Genomic DNA, 16,790 nt, shown 5'->3' with positions numbered 1-16,790 from the left:
GGTGTAACGAGGCATGCGAACAGGGCCAGCCAAAGTGTTAGGTTCTCTCTATGTATTCAATGTGAAAATATCTTCTGGACCTTGTAAAAGAAAACTAGATCTCTGCTCAGCTGACTTTGCAGGTTTTAGGGAGAGTTTTTATGAGTGTTGGACTAGAGGGTAGCAATGTAAATGAAGTGTGACACTCATTGAAAAAGCAATTTTCATCATGACAGGCTGCAATCATACCCTAAGTCCACAAAATAGTTTAATAATGATATAGCCAATGTAATCTGAGAGAGAAAGGCTGTATACAAGATGGCCAAAAGCAGCCAGGACCAGAAGATCTGAACTCCTTCAAGACTGTATGCAGAAGGAAATCTCTGATAAAGCTGGCTAAAAGAAATGAGGAAATCAGGGTGGCATCACAATGCAAAGACACTCCTAATGAGTTCAGCCATGTAGACAGTACAAAACCTTTCAATGGTAGTACTGAACCACATACGAACCAACCAGGTATGATGTACATTTTAGACTTGGATTCAGGACCAACTTGCCTAGCCCAGGGCTACTACACTCCTCATGGGGCAACACAGGATTGGATGATGTATGTATGTATGTTGTTGGTGGGTTAGGATGCTCACCATCCACTCACTCAATGTAGTGCTGCTTCCAGGTGACTGCCTTTTCCTCTTTTCCTTCCTCTTCTATCTTTACTTCTTCATTCTTTCCTCTTCCTTCTGCCTACAGATGACTTTACATTCCCTCTTCTGTCTTTCTTTCCTTCATTCTTTCCTCTTCCTTCTGCCTATGGGTGATTCTATACTAAGTGACTAACCAAATGGTTTCCTGTACACCAGGAAACCATTTAATACAATGGGTGGTAACCATGTAACAAATTATGGCACCTGATGATTTGGTGGGGGATAATTAAGGCACTCCAACCAGATTGAGCTGGCACAGGTTTATGTCCATGGGGTGGTTGGGGTTTATTGCTCACGTAATGCCACTCAGAGATAAGTGAGGCTGGTCACTCTCATCTTAAATGTCAGGACCAACTTGCCTAACCCCGGGCTCCTACACTCCTCATGGGGCAACCCAGGATTAAATGATGATGATGATGATGATGATGATGATGATGACAGACCTGGATATGGTCACCACTTGAAATAATTATTCTGCTTCAGTCTTTTTGTTAAAGGGTACTCATGACATGGCATGACCAATACTGGTCCATGAGTGAAAATTCCAACTTCCTCAGATGTACACCTGTGGAGGTAGAGAGAATTGACAAGTTAAATATTTACGCGTCACATGGTCCTGATAAAATCCTCATAAGAGGTCTTACAGAGATGTATGACCAGGCAGCTCCTTTACTTGCAGAAATCTTCAAAAGTTGCTGGAAGCAAGGAAAGTGCCAGAAGAATGGAAGCTGGTAGATGTGACCCCAATCTTTATGCGAGGGAATCAAGAATGTCCTGAGAATTACTGTCCAATTAGTCTGACTGCTATTGTAGTAAAACTGTTGGAAAGAATAATTCTAAACAGGATAGCTGAACACCTGGAAAATCACAGCCTCATCATGGACTCCCACCATGGGTTCAAATGACACAGATCATGTCAAACCAACTACCTTAAATTTTTCCTGAGTATGACAGGAATAAAGCAACAGATACCCTTTACTTAGACTTTCAAAATGCATTCGACAAAGTGCCTCATCTCAGACTAATATCAACAGTGTGTACATTCAGTATTAATAAGGAGGTTAAGCACACTCAGTATTAACAGGGAAGTTAAACTCAATGGACTGAAAACTGGCTAATGGTTAGGAAACAGCAAGTAGTAATCAACAGAATCTCTTCTGACTGGGCTTCAGTCACTTCAGTCCTTGATCCATTCCTTTTCATCCCATGGATCAGTGACACAGATGTTGATCTGTTTAGTGTGATCTCAAAGTCTGCAGATGACATCAAACTTGGAGCAAAAGTGAGCAGTCTTGAAGGGACTGAAAAACTCCAGGCTGACTTGTGTAAGCTAGGGGAATGACTGAGACATGGCAAATGCAATTTAACTTGGGGAAATGCAAGGTGATACACACTGGTCATGCAGATCCCACTGTTCACTTTCGGGGAGAACTCTGAGAATGACCGATTTGGAAAAGGACTTGCACGTACTCATCAATAGTGACCTAAAATTTCCCAAACAGTGCATCACAGTAGAGGAAAAGGTCCAGAAATCACTAGGCTACATTCAGAGGCAGTTTCATTACAGAAATAAAGAAACTGTTCTTACATTCTATTACTCCTTAATATGGCTGCTTCTGGATAACACTATGCAGTTCTGGTCATCTACACTTAGGAAAGATGTAGATCAACTTGAAAGGGTTCAAGCTTAAGCTACAAAACTTATTCTATCCATCAGCAGACTGAGTTATCAGGACAGCCTAAGGGCTGTGGAACTGTTTTCTTCAGATTCTCGTAGGTTATGATGTCAGCTCACTGAAGCATTTGAAATACTGAATGAGTCTGACAATACTGACCACAGAAAGTTGTTTAGTGTCAACATGCAACCATGGTTGGAAGGTAGAACTGAAATGACTTAACATTAGCATATGTGAAAACTTTTTCACATTCAAGATCTGCTCCACCTGGAACAGACTCCCCATGAATGTAATTAATAACATTACATTAGAGCAGTTTAAAAGACTCCTAGATAGGATCTTGCTCACATTAGAATGAGTGCAAACTGGATATGTATTCCCAAGCAAATATGGGGTATCTCCTTGGTATGGCCTGCAAGGTCTTTGAGGTTAATTTTCCTTGTAACTCCTTGTAAATATGCATGCAGATAGCTCCAGGTGTCTCTTTTGTGTTGCATAACTTATGTACTGTAGCTAGTCATCAGCTTTCAGTTCTGCTAATATCCATCAATCCATTTCACTTTCACTTTTAATAAAAACAATATTTTTAGTGCCTGTAACTGAACAAGTACACTCAATCCTTGAGTAACACGTTTTTTGTTCTAACATGGTCAGCATAATGCGACAGGTCATATAAACACGGGAAAAACTCAGGCACTTGCAAGAAGTCAGCTGGCCTGGCAACAAAAGTCGCACACGGTGACGTCACTCACCAGACTCGCCATGATTGGCCGGCTTACATCCGGGTACCTGTCCTGGCCACATTCAAGGCCGTATGGTTACATGAAAATTTATGGGTTTCGCAGTTTTAAGGGAAGAAATGAAATGAAAATGTATGCTAATCAGAAAAAAATTACTCTTTCATCCAAGTGTTCTCGAAATTAACATTCAGTTCCACAGTCTTCGTAAGCTTTCACACTTCCTAACACATTTCCCACCAACTGAGCATACAGCTATCAGTCCTTTCATGTATCTCACTGAGTTCTACCCCACTCATATGGGTTTTGCAATTTTAGGGAATGAAATGGAATGAAAATGTTTGCTAATCAGACAAAAAATTACTCTTTCATACATGTGTTCTTGTTAAGCTGGCATACAGTTTCACATTCTTCATTCGATTTCACGCTTCCCAGCACATTTCGGACCAACTCAGCATACAGCTATCAGTCCTTCCTCGTGTCTCACTGAATTTACCCCACACTCATATGGGTTTCACAGTTTTAAGGAACAAAATAGAATGAAAATGTTTGCTAATCAGAAAAAATTGCTCTTTCATTCATGTATTCTCGTAAGTTAGCAATCAGTTTCACAGTTTTTGTTCGATTTCAAGCTTCCCAACTCGTTTCGGACCCACTGAGCATACGGCTGCCAGTCCTTTCTTGGGTCACACCGAGTACTACCCAGGCTGTACAGCATTTTTTTTTTTTTTTTTTTTTTTTTAAGTCATGCCACGTGATCTGCTCCAGCAACCCAAAAAGTGGCGCATCCTCAGGTATGCCCAGAAGTATGAGATAGTAAAGGGGTAAGAGCAGGGAAAGTGGCAGGTAGAAATTATGCCTGGAAGTATTAGATAGTAAAGCAGAGCATGGAAAGAGGTAGGTAGACATGGCAAAAAGGAATGGCATGAATGAATGCACCATCAGAACAATATGGAAGGACCCGGAGATGATACAGACAATCGTGCATGGGAACCCTGGTGATGCGAACCTGGAAGCAGTGAAAGTTGACAACATTGTCCTGAAGCTGACAGAGAAGCTCAAAGGGCATTATGTGTAATGTCAGAGAAAGAACTAGGCATATGCTCAGTCAGTCTCAAATGTGTTGTGAAGCACAAAATCGAATGAAGAATGTGCAACTGAACATTAACTTACGAGAAAACATGGATGAAAGAGTAATTTTTTTCTGGTTAGCAAACATTTTCGTTCCATTTTGTCTCTAAAACTGCGAAGCCCATAAATTTTTATCAAAGCACATGGCCCAATGTCCCTACCAAAGGCTGCATGATACGAGAGATGGTGACACTTTATGACAACAACAACATTGGGGGTGGAGGGCAGGAGGAGAATGGCAGGAAGCTCCGCATCAACAACACATGGGTACCCAGCTCAACTTTGGTTTTTTGTTAATGCTATTTTTAATACGATTCACATTCTTACTCTTCTGTGTCTAACCTGATGGTGGGTACAAGTTGGGGATAATTTATGTGGGGTTGGGTGGTAAGAAGGGGTAAAAATGAGAGTTCTGGAAAGTTGCCAGAACATATTATACCGTTATACAGTACTGTACATGCAAACATATTGTTTGAGTGACGCGTGTTTGAGTAGTACGGTCCTTGTCCAGTCCCTGTTGTCCACAGTACTTGAGGACTGAGTGTATTTAATGCAGCTGAGACAGGCCTATGATATAATATGTAAAATAGAAATGCAGATTTAATCATTAAAATCACAATGTAATATATGAGTGATCATGACAGAATATTATAATGTATATACAGCATAAATGGTGGCCATCAGAAAATCGGTACCAAGATGGTTTTGTGTGATGGGTGGAAGATGTGTATAGAGTTTTATAGGGGCTATACTCCCCTTAAAAGGAGATGTGGGAGTAGAACAGCATTATCCAATAAAAATGCATAATCTGACAGGACCCTGACTGAATTATGACGGACAAAAGGGGGATTACTGTACAGTATATGACACATGCATATAATGCTCAAATGTTTCTGATATTAAATGAAAAATAAAATAAAACAAAATAAATAAAACAAATAAACTTGTCACCTACATAAGAGAACATCCTTGTTTGCTTCCTGCTGTAGACCGGGCCAGCCCAAGAACAGTGACATGGTGGTGAAGAGGTGACTGTTGAGTGTGATCAGTGGTTGAGTTTGTTCACTGAACATATTAGCTGCATCCAACACACCATCATTATCTGCGATCATTGTCTGTGGGGTTAACACTATAATATAGTGTCTTACCTGAGAAAGTAATTTTTATACTTTTTTTTTTATTTTTTTTAGCTTATGGGAAGACCCAAAATGGCAAGGCAGGTACTGATGGCAGACTCTAATAGTTTGGAATGCCTATACTAAGAAGAATAAAAATGATCTGGTAATAGAAAGAATGAAACACAATACTTCCTGCATCCATCACTCCATCCGTCTGTGTAATCAGCAAGATATTTTATTAACTATAGAGTGACAGACTCTTTCAGCCAATCACAAGGTTCTACAAACTATTTGTTTGTGCCACAGGTTATGTCCATTAAACTACACTCAGGATAACAATACATGAGAAAGAAAATTTCCACTCAGGGAACAGTTCATAAAGCATTTAATTATTTCTGACCCATGATAAGTGAGTGAATGAGTGTTCTTACCTGTGTGTGTGTGTGTGTGTGTGTGTGTGTGTGACCACAAAATAAACATACATACATACATCATCTAATCCTATGTTGTCCCATCAGGAGTGTAGGAGCCTGGGGCTAGACAAGTTGGTCCTGATATTTAAGATGAGACTGACCAGCCTCACTCATCCCTGAGTGGCATTATGTGAGCAATGAACCCCAACCACCCCTTGGATATAAACCTGAACCGGCTCAATCCGGATGGAATGCCTTAATTACCCACTAAACCACCAGGTGCCATAAGTTGGTTATATGGTTACCACCCAGTGTATTAAATGGTTTCCTGGTGTACAGGAAACCATCTGGCTTGTCACTCAGTGTAGAGTCACCCATAGACAGAAGGAAGATCAAACCCTACCTAGAAAAAATAAGTGATTAAATAAATAAAATATAAATGAATAAATAAATAACACCAGCTAACCTGGAAGAAAGCACTGATCTGCTCAAGGTGTATGCAGACAGGTTTGAGGAACAAGTGGCCGCGCAGAGCAACCTCTCTTGGCGTGAACAGCATCAAGTAAGAGCATCCCACAGCTGAAAGGAAGAAGGATACGTTAGCCTAGGATGAGATAGAGTGAGAGTGACCTGATGGCAGACATCACGGCAATGTGGAGGCGAACTGTTCATTACTATACTGCCTTCAGGATGCACAGTGCTTGGTTACGGCCAGAATGATAGATCTCAAACATGAAAGGAAGAAAAGATTAGGTTATACTGGACTGAGTTACATTATATCATATTAGGGTAAACTAACTCTGATTAATGTACTAAGCCCACAGAAAAATGAAAAAAATTGTAGAGGCAATTCATCCGTTTCTCCCAATTTACAATGCCAGCTGTACAGAAAAATTTGTGATTAGTTTCAACACATTCCTTACTTATAATCAAGATCATCTTTATATGCATTCAATCACATGTCAAAATCCTTGGCAATGATATAGTGTCAATCCTCAATGTGTCAAGGGTGCAAATTTCCACATAACTGGTACTGTAAATTGGGGGAAACAGGCAAATCAGCTTTATATGCAGCAACTGCAACTTTACAGTAAGGTCCCGGGTTACGTCAGTATCGACTTACGTCAATTCAAGGTTACGAAAGTCGGTCCGCAAGAGGAAATTTTAAAATACAAGAAAATAAAGAAAAAATACATAAAGCGCAGGTTTTAAAGTGTTGCTATGTACCGCGAGATGTCTCTGGAGTTTTCCCACCTCACGCTTGACTACCAACAATCGCTCTCAGTCTCACTGCTACCACCGCCTGATACAGTGATACCGTCATTTTCTTGTGTTTTTCGCCATCCTGATTCCATGATGCCTAAGAGACAGCTTCCTAGTGACCATAACAACTCCAAGAAATGCAAGACCATCACATTATGTGAAAAAGTCAATATTATTAAGCGTAATGAGAAAGGAGAAAAGGCATCAGCAATCAGGCGTGTGCTAGGGATGAGCCGTACTACCATAGCTACCATCCTCAAAGACAAGGAACGTATCTTGATTCACGTTAAAGGTGCAACTCCCATGCAATCAACTGTGATTACCAAGCAAAGATCGGGACGGTTGATTGAGATGGAACGGATGCTGATGCTGTGGATTGAGGACAATAATCAACGGTGCATGCCTCTGAGTGAACAGTTAATCTGTGAAAAAGCACGCACACTCTACCAAGACCTTAAGAAAGAAAAAAGTGAGGAAAGTGAGACCAACGAGACATTTGTGGCATCAAAAGGTTGGTTTACTCGTTTCAGGGCTCGAGCAAACCTAACCAGCAGAAGAATTTTCGGAGAAGCAGCAAAAACATTCGTTAAAGAGTTGGAGGAGTTGATTGAGAAGGAGTTGGAGGAGTTGATTGAGAAGGAAGGCTACATTCCAGAACTTATTTTTAATATTGATGAAACGGAACTAAACTGGAAACGAATGCCTAACAGAACCTATATTGCTAAAGAAGAAAAAACCATGCCAGGTCACAAAGCATCCAAAGAGCGCCTAACACTACTTTTGGGGGGAAACTGTGCAGGCGATTTCAAGCTTAAACCGCTACTCGTGTACCACTCAGAAAATCCAAGAGCTCTTAAGGGGATCCTTAAAGCTAGCCTACCAGTTTATTGGAAAAGTAATTTAAAGGCCTGGGTGATGAGTGCAATTTTCATTGACTGGTTTTCAAAGTTTCGTGCTGGAGGTTGAACGGTATTGTGCTATGAAGAATCTGTCATTCAAAGCTCTTTTCATTATTGATAATGCTCCTGGTCATCCTTCAAGCCTGACAGAGTTGCACCCTAATGTAAATGTTGTGTTTATGCCACCAAACACATCAATCCTACAACCCATGGACCAAGGTGTAATAAGAGCATTCAAGGCTTACTACCTGAGAAAAACATTCAGACAGGCAATACGAGCAACAGAAAATGGTAAAGTAACACTCAAAGAATTCTGGAAAGATTTCAACATCTATAAGGCAGTTAAAAATATTGGAGAGTGTTGGGCTGAAGTGACTGAGGCAAATATGCACAGAGTGTGGAAAAAAGTGTGCCCTAACCTCGTAAATTACTTTACAGGATTTGATCTATCTATCTATCTATCTATTGCCAGACGCCTCAATCCCGTTTGGGGTGGCCACAAACAAATCGCCTCCAAGTCGCCCTGTCCCCCGCCATTTCACTGCCCTGCTCCCAACTCACACCCCCCCTCTCTCATATACCTCTCCACCCCATCCCTCCATCTCATCCTCGGCCTCCCCCTCCCTCTTCCCCCCTCCACCTAACTCACATACACTCTCTTCGTCAGTCTTTCACCCTCCATCCTCTCCACATGGCCAAACCACCTCAGTGTGTTCCTCATAATGCTTCCTACCACATCCACATCCACACCACAATGCTCCTTTATATCCTCATTTGTCAGCCTGTCTCTCCATGTGACTCCACAGGCTCCTCTTAAATAACTCATTTCCACTGCTCTCACTCTTGACTTGTGTCCTTCCAACAACGTCCAAGCTTCACTTCCATACGTTAGAGTTGGTATCACAATACTGTCATGTAGTAACTTTTTCACTTCCATGCTCACTTCCCTGTTTCTTATCACTGCTTTCAAAGAATCAGCAACCTTTCTTCCCTGCTGTACCCTTTCAAGCACTTCACCCTCCAAGACAGTATAAATGCAGTCAAGCACAACTGTGTGAAAATTGGAAATGATTTAAATCTGGACATAGACGAGAGTGATGTACAGTGGGGCACCAATTTTCGCGCCTAATTGGGTCCAAAAATAATTCGCGAAAGTGGAATTAGCAAAAGTTGGGGCATTGTCTTTATGGCAAAAAGGCTAATTGGTTCCCGGTTATCCTAAAGTAACATCAGATTTTCATTTTCACTTGCAATACAGTACATCAAATCACTATTGTACATTGCATTGTGAGATACAAACAATAAAAACTGTACAGTACACATTATATGAGGAGAAACATACCACAGAGACCAGGTTGAGGTGTTTAATGGATGTTGGGGGTAAGTATCCGAGGCGCGTGGCGGGCTTATTTAGCCACGCCAGACGTATTGGCGCCACCTCTTGCTGCCTCAATACCACTCTCTCTCTCTGCCTCCTCAGATGCAACTTGATGCAACACTTCCACTCTGTGCTGAATTTCCCTTTGTGCTAGGTTCTTCTCTTCACTCCAACACGATACTCTCTTTTAGCCTTGGCCTTTCCTCCCGACTTTGAATGTCCCGGCCACTTTTTATCACCACCACTGCCTCCCGGCCCTCCCCCCACACCACCAGGCTCTCCCCCCACACCACCAGGCCCTTTCCCCACACTACCAGGTATAGTAGAGGCCACTGAACCGTGAGAATCCAACACAATGGAGCTAGCACGCTTGTACACAATGGCGGGAATGGGTGGACAGAGTGTTGACATGACGTCATTCAAGATGGCGGTGGGTTGCGGGCGGGCGGTGCAGGAAATTCAAAGTTCAAAATATTGTCCCAAACCCAAAATTTGTGCGCGAAAATCGATTTTTTCAAGCGAAAGTGGAAGTTAGGGAATATTTGGTGCATGCCGCGAAAGTGGATTCCGCGAATCCTGCTGTAGCGAAAGTTGGTGCACTACTGTACATGAACTTGTTGATTCACATGATCAAGAGCTGAGTAATGAAGACTTGCTATACCTAGGAAAACAAATGGAAAATGATGAAAAAAGTGATGAGGCAGAACCGCTAAGACAGTTTAAGACTAAGGAAATGGCAAATGCTTTCGACTTCCTAGAAAAAGCAATGGCTACATTTGAAGATCAGGACCCAAATGCAGAGAGGTTCGCCAAAGTGTACAGGGGAATTGAGGATGCAGTGTCTTGTTATCGTCAAATCTATGACGAAAAGAAATATGCCGCCAAGCAGTATTCAATTCTCCAGTTTTTCAAGAGAACTGAACACCGAGCCACAACCTCACCACCAGTTGCTACCTCATCCTCATCGTCAACCCCTGACTCCCTATCTTCAGCCCCTGACTCCCCTGCTTCAGCCCCGGACTCCCCTGCTTCGGCCCCTGACTCCCCTGATGCAGTGCCTTCCACATTGGAACCCCAGTAACGAGTCAAGTTGATGTTGTCAGAAGGTAGGAGTGACATACAGTATCCATCTTTATTACAGTACCATACAGTAATCGGTCATTTTATCACTGAAATAATTTTGCTGTCCGAGTGAGAAAAAAAAAAAAGCCGTCAAACTTGATGTTAGAAATGCTTACATTATTGTGCTGGTAATGATGTTATTTCATATTTTACGGCAGTAATTTACAGTAAATTTTATTGTATGATGAAGTATGAAAAGTGCTTGAATTTAGGAATAAAATGTGTGTTGGCAGTGTGCACGTGTGTAAGGACGGAAGAGTGAGGGAGCGGCAGCCAGACTCAGTTGTGGGTGAGGCAGCGGTGGCGTAACTCTGTTGCCATGATGATGAGAAGTGCCGTTACCGCAGCGAGTGAGCTACTGTGACGAAGACTCGTAGCTAGTACAACTTATATTTTATTCAACAAATATCATCAGTTCAAAAGACTGTGTTTTACATACCAGTTATAAGATTATTACATGTATAGTATGCAATGTATGGGTGAAAAATCTGTAAGATGCATTGCGGTAAGTATAATCATACGACATACTGTATAAAACTCGGGTTACGTTCAAAATCAGCTTACGTCACGTCTCAGGAATGGAACTCTGACGTAACCCGGGACCTTACTGTACTAGGTACTGATTCTGTCATTTTCAGTGAGTTAAAGCTCTCAGGTACAGTACAATAACACCTTTTTATGCTATTCATGCTACTGTCAGACAATTTATTCAGCTCTGGAGAAACTTTAAAAACTATGGCATGATCTAGCCCCCTTTCTCATTTATCATCATCATCTAACCCAATGTTGCCCCATGAGAAGCGTAGGAGCCTGGGGCTAGGCAAGTTAGTCCTGACATTTAAGATGAGAGTGACCAGTCTCACTCATCCCTGAGTGGCATTACATGCATGGGCAATACTGTAAACCCCAACCACTCCTTGGATATAAAGCTGCACGGGCTCAACCTGGCTGGAACACCTTAATTACTCACCAAATCACCAGGCACTATAATCTGGTTATATGGTTACCACCCAGCACAGTAAACGGTTTCCTGGTGTACAGGAAACCATTTGGCTTGTCACTCAGTGCAGAGTCACCTGCAGACAGAAGGAAGAGGAATAATTAAAGAAAGACAGAAAAAGGAAGGAATGAACGAAGGAAGAGAGGAATGGGCAATCACTCAAGAGCAGCATTATATAGAGTAAGTGAATAGTGAGCACCCTCACCTACCACTGAACATTTACCCAGTACAGTAATCCCTTGGTTATCATGCATAATTGGTACCGAACAGGGCATATGGTAACACAAATACATGATAACAAATACACAGAAACTACATGATTTATCCTAACTGGTATCATGCACCTCAAAAGCATGGTGAAATTTTCCTTTTAAGAACATATTAGATCCATAAAATATATATTTACTGTTATGGTAAGTACGGAAACACACACAGGTTAACCAAAAGTGATGAAACAAGCAAACAATGCTGAACAAGGAGGAAACTTACTCTTATCAGATGGAAGGGATGCTAAGCGTTTGGAACCGAAGACATGGTTCAGCTTGAAGTTCAGATCTGTCAGCAGAAACTCTGCCTGGGGTAGTGTCAGGTGCATATCACTCTGTCAGTGAACATACAGAAAATCCTGGTTATATATTACTTTTTATGTTCTTTTTTGCAATTAGCCTACAATAATTTACAGAAAAACTGCCTATCAAAGTTCCACTGCTATCCATACAGTTGATCTGCCAGTTTCCCCAACATACCATGTAGGCTATACCCACTGTATGAAGTGCTGTAATGAGGAAAATATGTCAACATACGGCATATACTACTCTTTCTATCAAGGGATGCCGTATGACCAAGAAATAATGTAATATCAGGGTATATGCTGCTGTACGGTAGGTAGGGAAAAATAATGTGTGCTGTATTCCTTTCTAATCTACATAATGCGCTTCACTGTAGAAAACAAGCATGTTTTCAAATATTCTACGTGGCAATCAGTCTGGTAGCACCAAACAGCATTTTTCCTCTCAAAACTGCAGTGTTGTGAGACATTACATACACCTAGACAGGTTCTGCATGGGTTCACATACCCGGCTTAAGCTCTTGCACAGAGTCGTTCAGTGGAGCCACACCACCATACACCACAAAGCTTGTGTACGACTCAAGCAGGACATTCCTCACTCCATACATCCCATCTACAACTCTAGATTAAACATAACTGCATACAGTACATACTATTAACTCCACTGTGCAAAATAAATAATCTCGTTAGTCTGGCCTCCATTCATGTAGTGATTAAAGAGGGAGATAGAGAGTCTGTTAGCATATTGTGTATGGAATCCCACATGGTACAAGGAATGTGGAAGGAGACAGAAGGAGAAAGGACACTTGAATCTGGGGAGGCAATGAACATGATTTTGTGCAACACACATTTTAGGAAAAGAAAGAGTAGGCTGATTACATATGAGTCTGGGGGTAACATTAGTCAGATTGACTATTCCCTGGTCAGGAGGGCTGATGGGAGGTTGATGAAGAATATTAAAGGAAGCAAAGAGTGTGTGCAGCGATACAAATTACTGATATGTTACACGGTGCTGAAAGAATACGTGGTGAAGAAGACTTATATACCCAGGAAGTAAATATGGAAGTTGAAAAACCATGCAGTAAGGGAAGCCTTCTAAAGCAAGATGAGCAAAGTGGAGGCTCAATAAGGAGCTGTAGACGGACGTGTTAATGAACAGTACAGAGCTCTCAAGAACAAACTCTTGAGTTACTGATTCAGTTTAGGGATGAACAAGGGGTCTTCCAAGACATAAGGTGACATAGTGATGGGATGAGAGCGTAGAAGCTGCAGTTAAAGAGAAAAGACATTTCTGGGAGTGGAAAAGGGATGGTAAAGGAGAGGAGTATTTGGTTGCCAAGCACAGGGCCAGAAACAAGGTGTACAGGGCAAAATCTTAGTTTCAGATAGTTTTACTGGATAACCTAAAAAGTGCCAAAAGGAAGAATGAGGTATTCAAGTTGGCAAATCGGATGAAGAGGGAAAATAGGGATATCACAGGTAGGCAGTGTGTGATGAATGATGAAGGAAAGGTAGTGATGGTCAACAAGGATATTAAAGATGCCTGGAGAGCACATTATAACCTTTCATTCTCTGCAGTCAACACTATGTTATCAGCAAACAGCATCTGCCATAGGAGTCCATTTCTGATGTCACGTGAGAGAGCTTCAAGCACCATGATAAACAATAAAAGGCTCAAGATTGGCCCTTGATGCATGCCAATATTTAAGAATAACTCATCACTCAAATCTTTATTCACTCTCATGTGGGTGCAAGCACCCACATACATAGCCATAACCACTCTAGCCAGCCACTCATCAATCCTAAGCTTTCTCATTGTCAACTTCACTACTTCCCTAGGGACTCTTTCAAAGGCCCTCTCTACTCGTATATCAAAAAAACAAAGTACTACTTCACTTTCTTTCGTATATATTTTTCTTGAAGCTGTCTGACAATAAATATGGCATCAGTGGTTCTTTGTCTGGCATAAATCCAAACTGCATCTAATAAATATTCACTGTTTCTCTCATCATATCTTCTAGAACTCTCTCCATTACCTTCTTTATTTGGTCCACTGGTTTTATGCCTGTGTAATTTTCTCTTTCTAGGGCATTACCCTTTCCCTTGTACACATTTACAATTACACTCCTCAGCCAGTCATTTGGGACAAACCACTCATAAATAATCCATCCATCCATCATCCAATCCTATGGTGCCCTATAAGGAGCATAGGAGTCCGGGGTTAGGTAAGTTGGTCCTTACATTTACGACGGAAGTGACCAGCCTCACTCATCCCTCAGTGGCATTACATGAGCAATAAACCCCAACCACCCCTTGGATATAAACCTAAACAGGCTCAATCCGACTGGAGCTCCTTAAACCCACTACATCACCAGGTGCCATAATTTGGTTTTATGGTTACCACCCAACTGAGTAAATGGTTTCCTCGTGTACAGGAAACCATTTGGTTTGTCACTCAATGTAGGCAGAAGGAAGGCGAAAGAATAGAAGAGGGGGTGTAAAGTCACCTGTAGGCAAAAATGAAGGAAAGAAAGACAGAAGAGGAAGGAAGGATGAGAGGCAAGGGCAGACACCCAAAGCAGCACTACATCGAATGATTGGATAGTGAGTGCCCCCACCTACCATATCAAATCAGTAACTAAACCCACTCCTATAATATCTGCTGAGGCTTTCAGTATTTCAGCAGTCAACCCAGACACACTCATTCTCTTCCCCAACTGAATCCTGCCTATTGTCCTGCTGACAGCTGTAGCATCAATCAGAGGCCAAGGATCAAACACTTGGTTTGCCGACTCAAAACCTACCGTCTGTAAAATTATGAAAACAAACTCGCTCTGATGCGACATAAATGATACACGCTCTCATGCTGCCAAATCACCCAAGATGCACTGCTGATATGAAAAGAATTTCAGAGTATGCAAGTCTATGACTTTCCAAAGTATAGTTACTTTTCATGAAATATTGCCAATAACATAAATTCCTAAAAGTTATTGTCAGGACAAAATGTGACAGATGCTTGGATGGCAAGATGGTATAAGACTGGAGCTGGAGACAGCTGTGTATTACCATGCTACGAGTCATGTGTAAGAGGCAGCTGTATTTTTTTTTTTTTTTTAAATCAAAGAAACACTGCCAGAAAGATAAGATATCCTGCAGCATAAATGATCCTATGGTGGGCAAGCCTATGGCTCTCCTACACCAAGGACCCTCCTAAGCCCAGAAGGCAATATTGTATTTAGGATTGGCTGTTATAATTTTTTTCTTCTTAACATTCATATGACTGCTTCTTATGTAATACACAGATAGCCATATCGATAAGCAAGACACTCCATGACACGATAAAAGGACACATTTTTACTAAGTGTGCTGTCTTGCTATAAGTACAGTATGTGAAAGAGTTACACCCACATACTGTACTAAAGATGTATTTATTGCAAGAATACAATAATCTCAACCCCAACTCTTCAAAATAAATGCAACATCAGTTGTGTGGGTATAACTTCCATTTCAACCATACACACATGGTACAGAGCTATAATTCACTGACCTCACCTTGGCACAGATAAACACTATTTTGGAGCTTATTTCCCATTGCTTAAAGACAGAATACTACTTTGTGATCAGTATCATATTTTAATATTAGTACAGTACCTTATTTCAGCTCGGCATTCAAGATGGAAAGATAGCAATCTCAGGCCAAGAAAATCTGGACAGAGTATAGGGATATAACTGAGAAGGCATATTTATATTACTCACATGAAGATTAGCGTGGAGGGCCAGTTTTCTGAGCACGAGACTGAATTAATCAAGAAAGACAGAGAGACAGACAAACATATAACTCGACACATGGACGGATAGACAGTTAGATTCAGATAGATATTTTGACAGACAGACAGACCAAGGTTTACTTACCTCAGGATCAGTGTGGAGGACCAACTTTCTGAAGAGGAGAGAAAACACATCAAGGTGCAACTCTCGCAGGAATGGACGCAAGCAGGCAGTGTTCAGTGTGGCACCATCCTAAGAGAGATATGAGGTGAATTATCATCAACAATTATTTCACTTTAACATGGCCCCAGTCCTCATCCTTCTGCAGCTTATTTCAAGTAAAGCTGTAGCAGAAAATGATAAAGTTGCAGCTCTACATCTTTTCCATAGTAATGCTTTCACACTAACATGACATTCTAGTGTTGATCTTTAGCAACAACTCAGCATTCACAATGGGAAGAGAGCAATTTTTGGTAAAGTTAAAGTGGAAACAGTATACCATTACTGTTGTCATTATCATCGCTATCACTGTCACCCTTAACATCATCACCATAACCATCAGGATCATTATCACTTACTGAAATCATACACATTACCATCATCATCCTAGCCTTAGGAAAAGACACACCATGGCTGAGCTTTGGATACTTCAGTCTATCTCTCTATAGTCAGACACCTTCATCGAGGAAGGGATGCCCATGAACAAATCCTCTCCATGTCAAACCGTTTTCTGCTATCCGGCTGCACTCTCTCCAGCTCGCTCCACCATCACTCAAATATCTCAGCAATCTATCCCCTCTACTTCATCCTGTCTCCTTCTTCTCATATTCCGCTCCAACTCACCCACAAATGGCCTCAGACCCAAACAAACCAACATTAGATATTTCTAATCTACAACAAATCCTCAATACAATCAGTCCTCCATTTTATTCAAGAACAGGTTCCAAAACCGCATCTATTCCTTAGTGAAATATTTTGTATATAACGCTTTAGTACTCTCAATAGCACATAGGAGGATATCAAGGTGTAACTAA

General features: G+C 41.3%; 1 protein-coding gene across 1 annotated transcript in view; it reads right to left on the bottom strand.

Moving 5' to 3' along the window:
* Fancd2 (Fanconi anemia complementation group D2) overlaps nucleotides 1-16,790 on the bottom strand; it is a 193,099-nt gene that overhangs the window by 48,685 nt on the left and 127,624 nt on the right. The window contains exons 18-21 of the mRNA XM_080266338.1: nucleotides 15,901-16,008; nucleotides 11,910-12,021; nucleotides 6,225-6,337; nucleotides 5,183-5,342 (exon numbers count right to left, since the gene is read on the bottom strand). Coding sequence (XP_080122464.1) covers nucleotides 5,183-5,342; nucleotides 6,225-6,337; nucleotides 11,910-12,021; nucleotides 15,901-16,008 — 493 coding nt within the window. The remainder of the gene's footprint in view (nucleotides 1-5,182; nucleotides 5,343-6,224; nucleotides 6,338-11,909; nucleotides 12,022-15,900; nucleotides 16,009-16,790) is intronic.

Source organism: Coenobita brevimanus, chromosome 20, assembly GCF_032717465.1.
Source record: "Coenobita brevimanus isolate Jiangsu-jjx chromosome 20, ASM3271746v2, whole genome shotgun sequence".
Taxonomy (NCBI): Eukaryota; Metazoa; Arthropoda; class Malacostraca; order Decapoda; family Coenobitidae; genus Coenobita; species Coenobita brevimanus.
Note: the sequence above shows the minus strand (reverse complement) of the source record. Positions and strands in the feature narration are given on the sequence as shown.